Source organism: Syzygium oleosum, unplaced genomic scaffold (assembly GCF_021117445.2).
Source record: "Syzygium oleosum isolate NSW1041296 unplaced genomic scaffold, Sole_v2.1 Sole_v2.16, whole genome shotgun sequence".
Classification (NCBI taxonomy): domain Eukaryota; kingdom Viridiplantae; phylum Streptophyta; class Magnoliopsida; order Myrtales; family Myrtaceae; genus Syzygium; species Syzygium oleosum.
In genome coordinates this window covers 5915896-5929493 of record NW_026607500.1, presented here as the reverse complement: position 1 = coordinate 5929493, position 13598 = coordinate 5915896, and the positions used below count along the sequence as shown (strand labels likewise).

Below are 13598 nucleotides of genomic sequence, written 5' to 3'. Positions count from 1 at the left end.
CTTTGATGCAAAAATTTGATTTCCATATGTTCAAAGCTTGGGGCAAATTCTCGAGCCATATGGAGTTGCACCATCTGGGGCCGCGCAACATAGGCGATGGGATTGCGTCACCTCGGCGGCGGCCCGTTCCCTAGGGTCGCGACACATCGGCGTTGCCCGGCCTTTCTTTCGATCTAATTTTTTTTCACTATAAAAATTACTTTGCAATAAGTATTTTTTACAAAATGTTTATCAAACATTCCTGTTCATGATCATTTTTCCACATTGTCTTAGAGTTGTCCCAAACGCACTCGATGAAAGAAATAGCCTCTATATCCAAACTCCAAAAATATCCACCACCCCCCTAATCTCTCTCATCTCTCATGGACGAGCCCGTGAGGTGAGGACGACGAAAGAAGAGAGACTTCTCTGATGACCCTTCTCCATTACCAGATAAGCAAGCTCTCTCTCTCTCTCTCTCTCTCTCTCTCTCCCTCTCCCTGAATGGAATGTCGTGGCTTCACGTACTGTGTGCGTTCTTGCGGTGCTTTCTTTCGTAGCGAGCGGTGGTTCGACCAACTTGGGTCGCGCAGAAACGCCCCTTGACTCTGGTATCGTCTGCTGTACATAGCCACCGGGTCTTGTTATCTTCCTTCTCACCCCATGGCTGTTTTGACAATCTGCCCTTCTGCTTCTTGTTGTGTGAGTATTGGTTTCGGCCCAGCTGTGTCCGACTATAATTTACTTCCATTGAGGAGTACATTTGGGGATTTGAAAGCTCCCAAACGCTGGTCTATTGGAAAGTCGAATGGGAACGGTATAAAACGAGCTGGGTTCCGTTTGTTTGTGGTTAATTGTTCGAAAGACGGGGTTTTTCCGAAGGTGCGGCGAAGAGGGTCCTTGTGTCCTGAAGAAGTTCTTGATGTTCTGAAGATGAGTTCGAGCCCCGAACAGGCTTTTGCATACTTCAATTCGGTCGCCGACTCGCCCGGCCAGGTCGTTCATACCACTGAAACTTGCAATTGCATGCTCGAAATCCTCAGGGTGCACAGGAAAGTGGAAGAGATGGTGGTTGTGTTCGATATGATGCAAATGCGAATAATCAACCGGAATTTGAGCACTTACTTGATTATCTTTAAGAGTTTGCATGTAAAAGGTGGCATTCGGCAAGCGCCATTTGCGCTTGAAAAGATGAGAAAAGCTGGTTTTGTTTTGAATGCGTATTCATATAATGGCTTGATATACCTGCTGCTTCGGTCTGGTTTTTGTAATGAAGCTTTGGAGGTGTATCGAAGGATGGTTTCCGAAGGGCTGAAGCCTAGCATGAAGACTTATTCGGCAATCATGGTAGCTCTGGGAAAGAGAAGGAACACTGAAATGGTGATGAGTCTTTTGAAGGAGATGGAAAATTTGGGACTGAAGCCAAACATATACACCTTTACTATATGCATCAGAGTATTGGGAAGGGCTGGTAAAATAGACGAGGCACGTGAAATACTGAAGCGAATGGACAGCGAGGGATGTGGGCCTGATGTGGTTACTTACACTGTGCTTATTGATGCTCTATGTAATGCAGGAAAACTCAATGATGCCAAAGAGTTATTCTTCAAAATGAAAAATAGCAGCCAGAAGCCTGATAGAGTAGCTTATATTACTTTGCTAGACAAATTTAGTGACCGGGGTGACTTAGAATCAGTGAGGCAATTCTGGAATGAAATGGAAGATGATGGTCATGATCCTGATGTTGTTACTTATACAATTCTTGTTAATGCATTTTGTAAAGCTGGCAATGTGGATGAAGCATTTGCCACTTTGGATGTCATGAAGAAGCAAAGAATCTTGCCTAATCTGCATACATATAACACATTGATATGTGGCCTCCTCAGTGTAAATAGACTGAATGATGCGTTAGGAATATTTGGCAGTATGGAGTCTTTGGGTGTAAAGCCAACTGCTTATACATACATCCTCTTCATTGACTACTACGGAAAAGTAGGAGATTCTAGAAGTGCTCTCGAGACATTTGATAATATGAAAGAAAGGGGCATCATTCCCAATCTTGTTGCGATTAATGTGTCTTTATATAGTCTTGCAGAAGTTGGAAAAATTGGTGAAGCAAAAGAAATCTTTTATGGTCTCAGAAATAGTGGACTTGCCCCAGATTCTATAACCTATAACATGATGATGAAGTGCTATATTAAGGCGGGGCAAGTGGATGAAGCCATTAAGTTGCTATCTGAGATGATTGAGAGTGGTTGTGACCCAGATGTGGTCAACATCAACTGTTTAATTGATGCACTTTACAAGGACGGTCGGCGAGACGAGGCATGGAAAATGTTTCATAAGATAACCGTCATGAAGCTAGTCCCTACCACTGTGACATACAACACATTGCTTGCTGGGTTGGGGAAAGATGGTCAAGTGCAGAAGGTCCTTAAACTTTTTGAGAGTATGACCAGGAAGGGGTGCCCACCAAACACAATAACTTTTAACACACTGTTTGATTGCCTTTGCAAGAACGATGAGGTGGATTTGGCCATTAATATGATGTACAAAATGGCAGAGGTGGGATGTTATCCTGATGCTTTGACTTACAACACTATCATCTCTGGTTTAATTAAGATTAACAGTGTCCATCGTGCATTCTGGTTCTTTTTTCAGATGAAGAAATCACTCTATCCTGACCATGTAACTATATGCACCCTCCTTCCTGGCATTGTGAAAGATGGTAGGGTTAAGGATGCTGTTAAGATTGCTGACAATTTTGTCAATCAGGACATGGTCTGTGTTGATGGGGCCTTTTGGCAAGATTTAATGTCTGGTGTTTTGAGTGAAGCAGGCATATCCAAAGCAGTTGTATTTGCTGAAGAGTTGGTGTGTAACAGGATATGCCGAGATGACTCTGTGTTGATACCACTGGTCAGAATGTTATGTAAGCATAAGAAAGCCCTTCATGCATATGCCACGTTTGAAAATTTTACCAAAGACCTGGGGGTTATTTCAACAGTAGAAACATATAATTCTTTGATTAATGGGCTTCTTGACATCCATCGGATGGAAAAGGCATGGGATGTTTTCAATGATATGAAGACTGCAGGTTGCGCACCAGATATTTTTACATACAACCTTCTACTCGACAGCCTTGGAAAGTCTCGGAAATGTAGTGAACTTTTTTTATTGTATGAGGAGATGCACCGGAAGGGCTGCAAGCCTAACACCGTGACTCACAATATAATCATCTCCAGTCTTGTGAAGTCAAATGACTTGGATAGAGCCGTGGATTTGTACTACCATCTGGTAAGTGGAGATTTTAGACCCACTCCTTGTACATATGGCCCTCTCATAGATGGACTCTTGAAGTCAGGAAGACTGGAGGAAGCGAAGAAGATCTTTGAAGAGATGGGGGACTACGGCTGCTGGCCTAATTGTGCGATATACAACATACTGATTAACGGGTATGGGAAGATGGGAGATGTGGAGAATGCATCTCTTCTATTTAGAAGTATGATCAAGAAGGGAATAAGACCTGATTTGCGGTCATACACCATTATTGTGGATTGCCTCTGTATGGTGGGCAGAGTGGATGATGCTCTGCACTACTTTAATGAGCTGAAACTAACTGGCCTTGATCCTGACTTGGTTGCATATAATCTTATAATTGATGGACTTGGCAGATCGCGTAGAATAGATGAATCTCTCTCTTTGTTTGAAGAGATGCACAATAAAGGTATACGTCCCGACCTCTACACTTACAACTCCTTGATACTCAATCTAGGGATTGCTGGAATGGTGGAACAAGCTGGGAAAATGTATGATGAAATACACCTTAATGGCCTTAAACCAAATGTCTTCACGTATAATGCTCTTATTCGGGGATACAGTTTGTCAGGAAAACCGGATTCTGCATATGCAGTCTACAAAAGGATGATGGTTGGTGGCTGCAGCCCTAACCCAGGAACATTTGCACAGCTCCCTAATTAATCACTATTGGCTTTTGACCCTGCTTTATAATTTGTTGCTCCTTATGGTGATGTCCATAATGAAGACAAGTTAGGTACTCTCCTTTCTTGAACCTCTAGTGATGTTTTGTCTTATGTACATGACAATTTTCATTAAATTGTTTGCAAAATGTGTATTGCTCTCATATCTTGATCGAGCAGATTTTCATTTGTGCACTTTAACTTGTTTATCTTGGTAAATATATTATTTTTCAAAGCCCTTGTGGGGATTCTTACAGAATGAATATTGTTGATAATTTAGGTTAACGTGAAAAGATTTGGACCGATGGACATGGCTATTGTTTATGCTTTCCATTTTGCACAGGATGCTTCTCTGAAGTTAGAGTTCGGATTCTACCACTTTGCAAAACATTGTTTGGTATCTCAGGATGCATTGAAGCATTTTGGCATGCCTCTGGTAAGGATTTTTACTAGGACAATAAATAGTCAAGCATTCAAATAAATATGTACTAACTGAGGTCACCTATTGGAGCTAAGACAGACTATATGTTTGCTTACAATTAAATACTGTGTAAATAAAATTCATGAATGGTGCGCTATGATGGGCCAGGTACGTTTCGGTGTTTGTGTGGGTTGTGATTAATCTTTTTTACATACCCCAGGATCAACAGCAATGGAGCTCAGAACATGGAGAGCAAACTGCTGTTGTTGATGATATCACTGTGGACTTCCTGGATGGCTAGTTTGTCCATAAAGCAAATCATTTACCATAGTTCTTGGTGGCTGCATTTTTTTTTTGGAGCTTCTATCAGCATCAAATGTTTTCCTTCTGTAGCCGTTCTCCAATTAAATCACTTGATTGATCCCTGCATCTAGGAAGAGCTTTGGTTATTATGTGATCAAACTCTTCTCTAGATGGTATCTAACCTGGTTGACTCTTGATGATCTGTTCTTTGGGATGGCACCTTGTAATTTACATTTGTACAGCAATTACCAATGTATCATAGGAATTATTATTTTCAAATAGAAAGTATTTATCTCCTGCCTTGCTGGGAGGATAGCTTACAGAGGAAGTGTCTATATGGGATTTACTGATGATGGGGGAGAGGAGCGTAACTTTGTTTTTGGTGCATCTGGTGTTATTAATTTCTATAATTTTTAGCAATAATAATGATAATAAAATGTATATTTCTGACTATGATGCCATTATGCAGTTAACTATGCTATCGGACCGCATGCTTAATAATATGGTACATGAGCATTTCGAGCAGCTGTGGCTCCTATAACTTTTGCGTTCTGTTCAAAGCTTTCAGATCGGTTTTGTACTTGACCACCTACAGTTGAGTGAGGACCGGTTGAGTTCCGTTCCATTGAATTGAAGTGAGGTGCTCATCATAACTCAGAAAGCTTTGCCTGATCGATCTGAGTTCGGCCTGTCGGATTGACTTACGTCCAACATGCGGAGATGATTCCGAAATGGGCTCTGTTGCAGAAAGATGAGTAGACTGGTTTTGCAAATTCTATTTCATTTGTAACTAGGGCTCTGTAAGTGTTCTCTCGTCTACCCTCTTTCATCTTCACTCGTACAAAAGATGGATTGTGGTTTTTCCTTTATCAAACTTAAATTTGTACCAGATTTCGTTGTTGGAGCTTTTCAAAACTTGACGACCCACTGGCCAATTGAACCCAATCTATATCACCTCAAGTTTTTCTCCATTACATAAGCATGACCCCCTTCCTCGGCCGAAACTCTATTCTGTTCTATCGATGCTCTGCGAAGTATTCATTACCATTTTCTTTCAAGTTTCGAGCATTAAAAGTTTCAAATTCAGTAGTCGAAGTACCTTTCCGTTCTCTCCAAGCCTGCAAATTCTCAGCGATTTCACCATTACCGAGCACATGGAACAAATCTTCTCACCAAGACGAAACTCTGCGATCTGTCAATGCACGAATCTGATGAACAGTCCAAGGGAATTGACCCTCTAGATTATATGTTCGAGCTGATGAACAGGCATTTTCCCTGCTGATTTTGGATCTGTTCGAGTAATGTTTACAATCTAAACTTGTCGCATGGTTGTAATGGTTTGCGCTATCTTTCCTTAGACACCGCGATCACCTGATTTTGTCGCATTTAGTAGGAGAACCAAGTCAATGAATTGGGTACCGTGAAACGTTGCAAAAGTCACTTGGAAGCTTTCAACGTTCAATTGAAGTTGGAAAATTACGATAGCTCTTGACTAAGCTTTTTTCTCTTTTGATAAGAAGTAATATTCAATATTTTAGAGAAGAATCCTTTTCTTTTCAAAGGGAGGAATCCCCTTGGTTTTCTTTTTCTGTTAGGTAAAGAAAAGCTTGTTCGAATCGAGTCAATGTTCATAAAAGAAAGGTTTGTCATTAAAATCTGGGTTTTGTCATGATTTGTAGAGTGCGATAGCTTCTAATGGCTTGTACCGTTCACTCCATTGGACTTTGACGCGGTTTCACCATTGGATACATCATGTTGGATTCTAAATTTCATTGAATTTTTGCAATTTTCTAACACAGTTGCTATTTTTCCTTTTCTTTTTTTTTTTTTTGGGAATTTCCAGAAATTGCGGTTATACTGGTAAAATGAAATTTCCACAAATAGGAAAATCACTCAGTATTGAGTACCAAGCAGAGCATTCTCATAGTGTCATTCAATGTTCAAACTTGGTTGAAAGCTGTTGGCACAATTTGGCGTATGAATAAGTGTAAGGCATAACTCAAATTTTCCAAAGAATCTGAACTTCTTGAATTGTGCTAATGAGACAGTAAAAATACTTTTTCCTTTGTTATTTTTATATCTTCTATTTATTATTTTTATGAGAAGAGAATACTATCCTACCCCTTGACGATGAGAAGATCCATGCCATAGCAGGCTTGGGACAAAAAGATAGTTGTTAGAATCGACAGTACTAAACGATTAAACTTCGAACGAACATGATCTTGTCAATCCTGAAGTACCTGTTAGCAGTAGGGGTAAGTATAGTCCGGGTAGGCGGTTCTCACCATGGAACCGGGAATCGCCCACTAAGGACAGGTTCCGAAAAATTAAAACCAGAAACTGTCCGTTGGTTCTATGGATCCACTCGAGAACTAGACTGCCGGTCCGGTCCGGTTCCCAGGTGGGTCAATGGAATCGGTCCCACCAAGTTTTACGCAAATGGAGATGATCAAGATCGAGAGAGGGAGGCGATGAACGGCCGAAGACGCTGCTATGAGTTGATGGAATTCGAGAGTCTATGCCATGAGTCGATGGACGATGAGCTTAAGAGTCGAGATCATAAATGAGAGATAGAGAGAAAACTCAGACAAAATGAGAGTGAGACAAGAAGAACACTTAGTTAAACAAATTAGAACAGGGAACCTGATCGATCCCCATGGGAACCGCCGGTTCTGATCCAGTCCGATCCGGTTTCGGGCAGTCCGGGTGGTTTCCGGTTCCTTTGCACACCCTTATTCAGTAGGTCGCAATGGTGCAATGGAACAAAATATGAATGTGCATGTTTCATCGAAATTCATTTTTAAGATATTTTAGACCCTAGCCTTAAGAGATGTATCATCACAAGGTTAATTTGGTATATCTTTACGTGCTCTTAATATGATATACCATTTATGATTGCAACCATTTTTACTAAACAGTAATCTTGCTTGCATAATGTGTGATGGATTTAGCTGTCCAATTGGCTAGGCTGCTCCCCCTTTTGTCTTGAACGCCAATGCCTATCTATTAAGTTATGGTGTTAGAATAATAGAATCTTTCAATCACATGAACATGAGATCAAATTAATAAATATAGCATATCCGAATCAAAAGAAGCCATTATTGATCCAATGAGTGAGATGATATCTTCCTGTAGGTATAAATCTTCACCACTTTCTTCTATAATGGTTGTGATGGGTGTATTTTTCTCTCAACAATTTTATAGAAAATAGAGGAATCATGATAATTGGATGCCAACATTCTCCACCAAAGAGAGACCTTATATAGAGGGAGTAATGGGATCAACCCTAGAGCTGCAAAATCTTAACCGTCCATCAAGGTTTGAGATATGGGTTCTACATGCCTAATTGGATGTCATAAATATATGGCCCATAATACATTTAATTAAATTGGGCCCATGTCAAATGTTAAATAATAGATCTAATAGATCACATAATTGGATTGGATCTTGTCAAGTCCATCATTCTCCCACTTGGCCAAAGGTTCTATTATCGATCTAATTCATGAGGCTTAGAACAACATAATCAAACATATACAACATTCCTTAAGTAAAGTCATGCCTAACATTTATTCAGAAAAGAATTGAAGCCAGTGTCATGTTCCAATGCCACATTACCATTTTCCAGTTACTATTCCAGCACAAACATTAAACACAACATTTAATGGCTTAATAGTCTTTTTTTTTTTTGGTCTGAAAGATACTTTTATTTATCTCATAAAGTTGGGCTTAGCCAGCAGAGCCCAAAGCAAGGGCATGATTACAAAAGAGAGCCCAAAGGGCCTGGGGTGGGGAAATAAGCCAATTATCTGGAAGTAATCATGGCCACGGTTCGGAACCGACCGTTTCCGATTCTGAACCGGCGGTTCCGGTTCGTGGCCAAGTATGAACCGGCCGGTTCCGGGCGGGTTCCGGTTCCGGTTCAGGTTCGGAACCGGTCGGTTCGGAACCGGTTCCGGGCCGGTTCATAATTTTTCTTTTCTGTTTTTTTTCTTTTTCTTTTCGTTTTCTTTTTTTTTTCTTTTCTTCCTCCGCCGGCCATAGCCGGGGCAGGCGGAGGTCGCCGCCCTCGCCGGCAACTGGTGAGGCCGGCGAGGTCGAATCCTCGCCAGATCTGGCGAGGCTCGACCTCGCCGGCAACTGGCGAGGCCGGCCTCCCCTGAGGCCGGCGAGGTCGAACCTTCGCCAGATCTGGCGAGGCTCGACCTCGCCGGCGTCAGGCGAGGCCGACCTCGCCTGCAACTGGCGAGGCCGGCCTCGCCCGATGCCGGCGAGGTCGAACCCTCGCCAGATCTGGTGAGGCTCGGCCTCGCCAGTTGCCGGCGAGGTCGAGCCCTCGCCTGATCTGGCGAGGCCGGCCTCGCCCAGCCCAGGCGAGGGCGGCCTCGCCTGAGGCCGGCGACCTCCGCCGGCCCCGGCTATGGCCGGCGGAGGAAGAAAAGAAAAAAAAAAAAAAGAAAAGGAAAAGGAAAAGAAAAAAAACAGAAAAGGAAAAACAGAAAAGAAAATAATAAAAAAATTAAAAAATTACTGTTCCGGTGACGGAATATTATTCAATATAAATTGTAATTAAAATGTAAATCGTAATCAAATTTAGGGACAAAAAGACAAGAGAGAAAGAGATGGTTTGAACTTAATAAATTATCATTAAGCACATTACAATTCGTTACAACGATCTATAAAAAAAAAAGGAGCACAATATATATATGCCCTAAAATGATCCCAAAACCTAAGCATTCCGTGCGTAGGGGACCAGAGGTCACATGTCGTCGGATTATACTTCGGTTTTCCTAAGCTCACGTGGGCGTACCCGGTATGAGAAACAAGGGTTTCCGAAATATTTGCCAACTCCAATAGTCCTTTTACCCTCAATAGTCACTACCCGTTCCAGTACCGGTACCGGTAGCGGTAGTATCTCCGTCGTTAAAGAATTCAGATTCATTATTCCGATCTATCTCTTGTTGTCGGTATTGAGCCTTCGTCCAATCAGCAACACAAGCTTGAATCTCCACTGATTCTGAAGCTAATCTTGAACGATGTTCGTCCAAAATATTACCTCCGGCACTGAATGCTTGTTCGACCGCAACTGTGGAACAAGGCGTTGAAAAAATCTGTTTTGCAATAAGAGAAAGGATTGGGTATTGGCTTGCGTGCCTCTTCCACCAATCCAAAATTAAAAAATCTGTACCACTTTCGGATTCAGTAAACTCAAATGAAACAGTTAGATAAATCTCTAATTCAGAAATATTTCCTATTACTCCCTTTTGTTTTTTTTGTCTATGTAATAAAAGTTGGTACCCTCTACTAATTTTACCTGTACTGTCATTTTGTATCTCTGTAGATTGAGAAAATCCAATATCACCTAAATTATATTTAGTATAAAATTCATTATATATTTCTATTACTACGTTTTTAACCTCACGTACTATGGTTGTAACATTTATCGCATCATAATGTAAACATTGATAATACGTACGCAAAAAATCATTTAAGCCATCCAATTTGCAACGCGGATAAAAAACACAAGCAACTAAATAAATAATGGGAATTTCGCTATAATAATGTAGCCACTTCATTTTCATTGTAACTATAGTATGTTGTAATTCAACATCATTTTCATATTCATAAAAAATTCCGACAATATTAGTACACTCTACTAAAAATAAATGTGTAGTAGGATAATAAACACCGGACAAAGTATAAGTTGCATCATTAAAAACCTTTAAAACATCTAAATTTTTTTGGCAAATATCCCACTCTTGTGGGTATAAATTAATCTGAGGTATATTATTAGAAATGAATGCACATAATAAATCTTTATATGCTAAAGATTCACTAAGCAAGTGGAAAGTAGAATTCCAACGAGTTGGAACATCTCTTGGAAATCTTTTTGGCTTTTTGCCATTTTCTCTACAAAATCTACCCCATTCTTTTATTTTTTGGGGATGTTTCCATAAAAATTGAATCGCCGTTTTTATTGGTTGAAGAAAAATATCAAGAGTGTTCAAACCATCTTATACACATAAATTTAAAACATGACAAGCACATCTAACGTGAAAAAATTTTCCGCCAAAAGCGGGTTTACAAATATTTTCTAAATTGGCAATTGAAGCGGTATTTGCTGCGGCATTATCAAAACCAATTGAAAAAATTTTGTTAAGCAAATAATATTCTTCTAAAATTTGCCTAATTATTCTATAAATATTATTTGCCGTATGCTTATCATTGAAAACTCTAAATGCAATAAGTCTTTTTTGAATACTCCACTCGTCATCTATCCAATGACATGTTATGCCCATGTAAGAATGATTTTGCCAATGATCACTCCAAATATCACTACCTATATGCACGCATCCATTAAATTGCATAAAAATTTTTTGTAAATCTTTTTTTCCATTTTTGTAAAGATCTTTAATTACTCGTTTAGTTGAATTTCTAGGAACACGTTTTGCTTGTGGAGCACATGCTTTTTGTACAAATTCATTAAAACCAAATCTTTCTCCAAAATTAAATGGTAAATGCTCAACAGAAATAAATTTGCCTAATTCTTCCTTATAAGTTTTTTCATTAAAACGAAATAAAGGGGAAGTGTTAGGATTGACGTACCCGGAAATTTGTTATTGCCCGATATCGATTCCCGTTTCGGTTGGATGTTTGCTCCTAAGATGTCGTTTAAATGTTCCATATCCTTGTCCACCTATATATTTATATATTTTCCCACAATATTTACAAATTATATCATACCTTTTTTGACCAATATCAAACCTTTCCATTTTCGTGAAGTGATTCCAAATGTCAGATGTAAATTCCCGTTCCGCTTCCTTTGTTGTAGATATTTTGGCAGGAGGATGAAAACTTTCTTGCGTCGGGACGCGTTCCACATCGGGAAAAATGTTGATTTCATCATCTTGAAAATCTGCATATTCACGAGGATCAAAAGAATAATGGGATTCCGTCATGATATTCTTACCTTTGCCAGTTGACACTCGACTTCCACTTGCCATTTTTTGAGTGGATTGAGAGAATTGAGCGGATTAATTGGGAGAATTAAGAAAGAATTGCGTGGATTGAGAAAATTGAGAGAATTTAAGAGAATTTGAGAGAATTTCGAGTATTGAGAAAATTTGAAACTTGAGAGAAGAGAATTTGAGAGAATTGTGAGTATTGAGAGAATTTGAGAGAATTTATAAGAAAAAAATGAGAAGAAAATTTAGGATTAAAAAAAAGAAAAGATAACTGTTGCAATTTTGCAACGGTTATCTTCTTTTTTTTTTTATAAATTTTTGCCCATTTGGGCGTTGGCAACGGGCCGCAAGGCGCAAGCCCGCTGCCCGCAGCAGGGCATGCAGACGTGCAGGTCCTGCTGCGGGGGGGTTTTTTTTTAAAAAAATTTTGCCCGTTGCCAGGGGCTGCCCTGGCAACGGGTCGCAGCAGCGGCAAAGATGGCTCGCACCTGCAGGTTGTGCTTTTTTTTTTTTTTTTGAATCACCCGAACCGCGGTTCCAGGCCGGTTAAAAAATTTCTGGAACCGGAACCGGGCCCGTAGGGCACGGGCCGGTTCCGGTTCCAAACCGCGGGGCACGGTCAACGGGCCGGGCCCGGATTTGACCGGGCAGGTTCCGGTCCGGTTCCGGGCCGAAACCGGCCCGTGGCCATGACTATCTGGAAGTTCTATTCTTCTATGGGCACGCGCAACCCAGTTTGCCACAACATTGGCACTTCTTCGACAAAAGACGAGGCCCACGTAAGGTAAATAGGATAAGCGAGTGGAGCATTCGGTAATCAGTGCTCTCGCTTCCCACTTCCCAGTTGCGCTGATCTGCCATGTGGTGAATACTTATAAGATCTAACCTATCTGATTCAACGAGGACTTCTTTGTACCTGTTTCACTTGACAAAAGAGAGCTTCCAAGAGGGCTAGGGCTTCGGCCATTGTCGGAGAAGACGCTCGGACGGACTGTGCGAGGCCGTCGACAATACATCTTGTATGGTCCCAGCAGATGCAAGCAATTGCTCTTTCGGTCGACCTTTCATCGAGAGACACGTTGACATTTATCTTCAAAATACCTTCCGCCAGGGCTACCCAGATCTGGGGAGAGGTAAATTTCCTTTTATTTTGTTCCTTCGTACCTTCAAAGCTCCATTTTTGGGTGTTTAGTTGCAAGATTCGAGCTAACTCCACTGTATTTATTGCATTTGGAATGGTGCCTCTAAAAATCCGACCATTTCGGGTCTTCCAGATTTGCCACATGACAGTTGCCATAGCTGCCAGAGGAGGTTTGTTAGGCGTGTTACCTGTGAAATTCATTAACCACACCTCAAATCGAGTCACTCTCTATGTTAAAGATTGGATTTTTAGAGATGGGTGTGACCAAACACGTTCTGTCCAGGGGCATAGTAGAAAAATATGTTCAACTGTTTCCACTTCGCTTTGACACAAGCTACAGATAGGATCAGGTACTATGTTTTTCTTCCACAAGTTTTCCTTAGATGGGATTGCATTTTGGCAAATACTCCATAGAAAAATTTTCGCTTTTGTTCTTGTCTGCATATTCCAAATGGCATTCCATAGAGCTTTTGGAGTATGGAAAGAGGAAGATGGCTGTTGTTGTTGTGACTTGTCTGCCATTTCTTGCCGAAGTGTTTTATAGTCATTTTTAACTGTATAGCTGCCACATTTAGTACTCGTCCATACAAGCTCATTCATTGTGTGCTGATGCTTAATAGGGATAGCAAGGATTTCCTGAGTAATCTTTTCGTCAAACAAATTGTTTAGGAGCCGTTCAATCCATTGTTTCTCTTCAAAAAACATCAACTCAGATACCTTATGTGGGTCATTCCTATTTGCTGGATCCCCAATTAGACCCCTTTTCAGCCACTTGTCAGTTCTTATGTTGACCCTTTCTCCATTTCCTATAG

At 40.7% G+C, this 13598-nt stretch overlaps 1 protein-coding gene and 1 long non-coding RNA gene across 7 annotated transcripts; both read left to right on the top strand.

Annotated features, from left to right (window-relative positions):
- Positions 1-335: 335 nt before the first annotated feature.
- On the top strand, positions 336-5572 carry LOC115692984 (pentatricopeptide repeat-containing protein At4g31850, chloroplastic). 6 transcript variants are annotated; one of them, XM_056318816.1, is made up of 4 exons: positions 336-3706; positions 3861-4033; positions 4240-4395; positions 4601-5136. In XM_056318816.1, exons 1-2 carry the CDS (start codon positions 643-645, stop codon positions 3905-3907), a joined length of 3111 nt encoding a protein of 1036 aa, XP_056174791.1. In that variant the 5' UTR covers positions 336-642; the 3' UTR covers positions 3908-4033; positions 4240-4395; positions 4601-5136. The 6 variants fall into 6 exon arrangements, with proteins under 6 accessions (XP_056174791.1, XP_056174789.1, XP_030475828.1 ...); XM_056318815.1 differs by having other exon boundaries at positions 339-436; positions 540-4033; XM_056318814.1 differs by lacking the exon at positions 4601-5136 and adding an exon at positions 5153-5572 and having other exon boundaries at positions 338-4033.
- Positions 5573-12525: 6953 nt separating this feature from the next.
- On the top strand, positions 12526-13340 carry LOC130140130 (uncharacterized). Its single transcript, XR_008818121.1, has 2 exons — positions 12526-12778; positions 12920-13340. It is a non-coding gene; the product is annotated as an uncharacterized LOC130140130 (long non-coding RNA).
- The last annotated feature ends 258 nt before the right edge of the window (positions 13341-13598 follow it).